At 54.7% G+C, this 5074-nt stretch overlaps 1 protein-coding gene across 1 annotated transcript; it reads left to right on the top strand.

Annotated features, from left to right (window-relative positions):
* The first annotated feature begins 323 nt into the window (after nucleotides 1-323).
* SLC35C1 (solute carrier family 35 member C1) lies at nucleotides 324-3543 on the top strand. Its single transcript, XM_055716000.1, has 2 exons — nucleotides 324-926; nucleotides 2714-3543. The coding sequence occupies exons 1-2, from the start codon at nucleotides 389-391 to the stop codon at nucleotides 3271-3273; spliced, it is 1098 nt and encodes a 365-aa protein (XP_055571975.1). The 5' UTR covers nucleotides 324-388; the 3' UTR covers nucleotides 3274-3543.
* Nucleotides 3544-5074: the final 1531 nt, after the last annotated feature.

The raw sequence follows: 5074 nt of genomic DNA, 5'->3' as shown, positions 1-5074 counted from the left end.
GAGCTACCCGCGGTGCCCTGGCTGCCCCGCGCAGAGCTATGACAGGGCTGGGGGACAGGGCTGGGGGACAGGGCTGGGGGACAGGGCTGGGGGACAGGGTGGCCCCGGCGCTCCCCCCGCAGCACGCCGCTGCCCCGGGCATCGCGCCAGTCGCTGGATCGCTGCGATCGTGACTCGCCGCCGGCGGCCGCAGCCGGGCGCGGGGCGGGGCGGGGCGGGGCGGTGGGGCCGAGCCGGGCCGGGCCCTCCCCTGACATGGCGGCGCCGAGCGGCGCCCGCGGGGCGTGAATAAAGGGCGGCGGGCGGGGCCGCGGCGTGGCGCGGCGCGGCGGGTGAGTGGGGCCGGCGGCGGGGGCGGGGGCGGCCGGGCCGGGGCTGCCGGCCCGCCATGACCGGCGCGCAGCTGACGCGGACGGGGATCCTGCGGATGGCGCTGGGCGGCGGCGGCCCGCTGGCGGCGGCGGAGGGCGGCGGGGAGCGGCGGGCGCCCTTCCTGCTGCGGGCCCTGCGCATCGCCGTAGTGGTCTGCCTCTACTGGTTCACCTCCATCGCCATGGTCTTCCTCAACAAGTACCTGCTGGACAGCCCCTCGCTGCGCCTCGACGCCCCCCTCTTCGTCACCTTCTTCCAGTGTGCCCTGACGGCCGCGCTCTGCCTGGGCCTCAGCCTGGGGGCGGCCTGCGGGCCCCCCTGCCCCGGCCTGCCCGCCCTCCGCCTGGACCCCAAGGTGTCCCGCAGCGTCCTGCCCCTCTCCGTTGTCTTCATCGGCATGGTCACCTCCAACAACCTCTGCCTCAAGCATGTCGGTGTGGCCTTCTACAATGTGGGGCGATCCCTCACCACCGTCTTCAACGTGCTGCTCTCCTACCTGCTCCTCAAGCAGACCACCTCCCTCTACGCCCTCCTGGCCTGCGGAGTTATCATAGGTGAGGGGGTGGGCGGGCACGCACCCCCTTGGGAAGCCATTCCACCGGCATGGCAGCTCCTGCTGACAGGGGGGGTGCCCTGGGGGGCTGGTGCCTCACAGGGCCCCCAGCAGCCTGGCACTGCCTAGAGTGAGTGTGTTGGAAACTCCTTAAGAAAGGCAGTTACCTTTACCTGGCCATGGCTCCCTTTTTCCTCTCTAACAAACTTTAACTTACCTTTCTTCCCCCCTGCCCATGATACAGCAGGTGGATTTCCCCTCTTCTCAACTGCTTGTTGATTATTAACTCGGGTAACAGTGCTTATGGTCGGCGCCGCTGGGACCACACGATGGAGCCTGCCGATTCAGATGGCGTGATGAGTGGTTAGCTGACCAAGCCAAGCGTAAAACACCGCCAGAAGATCTGGCTGTGTGGTTAGGATGCAGGACAAGGCATTGACTGGCTTAACGGGAATTGCTTACAAGCCTTTCATTCCAAAGGCATCGGGAGTGCCAAAAGCTACCTTCCACTGGAAGGCCATTTAGATGCCAGTAATGGTGAAGTATTGACTTCAGTCCAGTTCCAGGTGGATGCCAGTTCACTTTGGTGCTCAGACAAGCAGATGGGCTCATGAAAATGAGACAGAAGAATCTCCTCTCCATAGAAGAGGTGAACAGGAACAGAACTACTGGGTTTTTTTCCACACAAGTGATGCAAGCAATTGCCTTCAGCTAGTCTTGCCGCTCAGGTATTGCCCAGGACTGTGGTGTCTGCCAGCCTTACAGGGTTACTGTAAGACCCTGTCCCCCAGGCTCCATTTCCTTTTGCTGTGAGAGCATTGCCTGTATGCCTATAGCAGTATAGCTGAGCATCCTCTGCAGCCTGACGCAAAGCCATTCCTTTCTCTGCGTTGAACCCATTTGTGTTTGGGCTTAGTTTAAAGCACGTTAGCAGCTTGGCAGGCAACTTCCCAGTGGCCTCCAACATGAAGCAGGTAATGGAGATGTGGTGCAGTAGTCCTTCAGTAGGTCATCTTCCCTTTTGTGTTTTGCTTATGAATAGCTGGATGGGAAGAGGTCTCCTTCTCTGCCTGGGAGATGCAAAGCCTGTAGCTCCTGTTTTGGAGGTGGTTAAAGAGTGGTTAAACCTGTCAAAGTTTGAAGTGTTGAAGGTTCTGCCCTCAGTGTCTGCCTTGTGACCTTTTTTTGATCAAGCTTCTTAATATTACATCCATGTGTTTACTCTCTTTCCGTCTTCTTTTCTGACCTATCTTTCCTTTCCTGTTAACAGCGCAGCAAAGCCTGTGAGACCTTTTTTTTAAAAAAAAAAAACACCAAAAACCAAAAAAAACCAACAACAAAAAGAAACAACAAAAAAACAACGGGGGGGGGGAAAAACCCCTTGAGGAATATTTCTTGGTAGCAAACTGACACACAGGTAGCTTTTCAATTAAAAAAAAAATATCATATGGTCTCCTGAAAGTGACCTATACACAAAGAGTAGCTTTAACTTTAGTTTATGGTTCTTTGGAATAACAGTTTCTAAACTCATGCTGCCTGCTGAGTGTGGGAATCAGTTCTCTGAGACTGAATGATAGCACAGTAAATTACCCTCACTCCCAAAATAAATCCTCTCAGGACACTAGTCATGACACTTTTGTGGGTTCGCTTAATAGAAAGGGGAAGCCCTTAAGCCTGTCTCTGCTTGTGGTTGTGGTTGTTGGGTGTAAGGTAAATGATGAATTGCTGACTGTATGTTTTGAGTCCTCCAGCGGTTGTTCAGATGATGCCTGATTTGTTTGGTTGCAGGTGGCTTCTGGCTGGGTGTGGACCAGGAAGGAGCAGAGGGCACTCTGTCATGGACAGGTATATTCTTCGGGATCTTGGCAAGCCTGTGTGTCTCGCTCAATGCCATCTACACCAAGAAGGTGCTGCCTGTGGTGGATGGTAGCATCTGGCGCCTGACCTTCTACAACAATGTCAACGCCTGTGTCCTGTTCTTCCCCCTCATGATGCTGCTGGGCGAGTTCCGCACCCTCTACCACTTTGACAAGCTGGGTAGCCCCAGTTTTTGGGGCGTGATGACCCTGGGGGGAGTGTTTGGCTTTGCTATTGGGTATGTGACTGGACTTCAGATTAAATTCACTAGCCCACTCACCCACAATGTGTCTGGGACAGCCAAGGCCTGTGCCCAAACAGTGCTGGCTGTTATCTACTTTGAGGAGACAAAGAGCTTCTTGTGGTGGACGAGTAACTTGATGGTTCTGGGGGGCTCCTTTGCCTACACATGGGTGAAAGGGCTGGAGATGAGAAGAGTGCAAGAGGATCCTAATGTCAAAAGCAGCGAAAGAAATGAGACTGGTGTATAGGCAGCTCCTGCACCTCAGTTTCTGTGCCTGGGGGGGTTAACCTTTGGTGCTCCGTTCCTCCTGGGGAGAAGAAGAGCAAGGAGCAGGAAAAAAATTCACCTGCAAAGTGTATGGGGAACTCTGTCAGGAACCAGAGCCAAAGACCTGACTGGATCATGTTTTATCCATGGGGTCTCACCCTGTATTGGGGTTGGGGGGCGCATGTGTTGTAGAGAGCAATCATTTCTTTTTTGTGATCGTTTTTTAAAATGGATGTTCCTATTGACCTAATCTGGGCAATTTGCATCTCTGGGGCTGGGGGAGGTGGGTGCCATCTCACAGTGGACAAAGGCTGGGAGGGGGGCTTTTTGTAACTGGGGGTATAGAATTAACTGAGTGAATGCGGTCTGAAGTTATAAAGTCCTGAAGCTCCATGTAAGGAAGAGTCAGGTAGCCAGGCTGGGGGGGGATAGACTCCAGTAAACTGTTCTGCTGTAAAAGGATTGGCAGCAGCTGTTCTTCCTGTTGCCCCATTCAGTGGAAGGGCTGGGAAGTTCCCTTAGGCTTCTGTACAAGCCTAAGCAGCAGCAGCAGTGCCTCTGAATCTCCTTTCCAAAGAGTCAGTACCACATCCTGCTGCAGTCTCTTCTGTATTTCTCTCCACCTGGTTTCATGGTTCAGGAAATCATGCCTGAAATCAAGAGTGAAACTTCTCGTTCCTGATGCACCGTGTCCCGTGAGGGGCGGAGAGCATGTGTTGTCATGCAGCTTGTCTCAGAGAGGAGGAAGCTTGGCCTCTGCTGCTCTGTGACAAGCAGGAGGGGGAAAATTACTCTGCTTCTGTAGGGTGGGGATTCCAGCACATGGCATTAGCAATGCGTGTCCTCTTTACCCTTTGTGCAGGGGGTAGGTTTGTGTTTGAAAACAGGGTTGTTACTAATCAGGATTGTTTCATGGGGTCTTGTTCCGTACCTAGTCTGGATCGCCTCTGGCATTTGCAGTTTGTCTTTCAGCTTGTTCCTTTTAAACACCACCCCCATGGCCAGCTCAGTGAATCCTTCAAGTCAAAACAAAAAAAATCCTGGTTTTGCTCAGCTGCATCAGTTCTTTTACTTGAAATCTCTGCTGCCATCTGGTCCCATGCACGTGCCCCCTGAGGTTACCCTGTGCTGTGATTTCTCATCCCAGGGATCAACAGCAGCATCCTGGAGGGAGCTGTGACGTTGCACCAGCTTTCTAAACCCCCGGCCCCTTTATATTTAAAGGGTTATTTGGACAGCAGTCCTGTTGGATAGCAGTTGATGGGGCTGCTTCATACCCTGCGCCATGGATGCGACGTGATGTACCATACCCTGTGTGTGATGTCTGGCTGCTCCTATGGAAGGACACCCCATTTCAACCCAGAATGTGTTTCTGCCTAATTGGAGGGGGGGCTGTCCTGCTCCATGTTTCATGACCATAGGCACCACCTTGCTCCTTTTCAGTGCAGGCTGCCACTTGAGGGTCCCTGAAATTATTTTTCTTTTTTAATGGAAACTGACGATTATTTTATTTTTCTTTTATGTTCACGTAGTGACTTGTAACGGCCAAACTTGCTGAATAAAGCCGGGGGTCGCTCTCTGGATCTGTTGAGGGGTGGGAGCGACGCTGGCAGCGGGGATCGCTGTTTGGGGGGGGGGGGGGGGGGGGCGGCAGCCACACGCCCCCGCGGCCGCTGGGGGGCGGCAGAGCGCCTTCAGGCACGCGCTCCGCCCGCTTCCGCCCCGCCCCGCCCCGCTGATTGGCTGCTGTCGCACCTAATCAGTGCGGCGGGGTGGGGCGG

The sequence above is a fragment of the Falco cherrug genome, chromosome 7 (genome assembly GCF_023634085.1).
Source record: "Falco cherrug isolate bFalChe1 chromosome 7, bFalChe1.pri, whole genome shotgun sequence".
Lineage (NCBI taxonomy): Eukaryota > Metazoa > Chordata > Aves > Falconiformes > Falconidae > Falco > Falco cherrug.
The sequence above is the reverse complement of the archived record's forward strand: the minus strand, read 5'-3'. Positions and strand labels throughout refer to the sequence as shown.

Coding starts and splice junctions, on each gene's coding strand:
- SLC35C1 (XM_055716000.1), top strand. CDS start 389: ATGACCGGCGCGCAGCTGACGCGGACGGGGATCCTGCGGATGGCGCTG. Junction 927..2,713: donor GGCCTGCGGAGTTATCATAG/GTGAGGGGGTGG, acceptor GTTTGGTTGCAG/GTGGCTTCTGGCTGGGTGTG.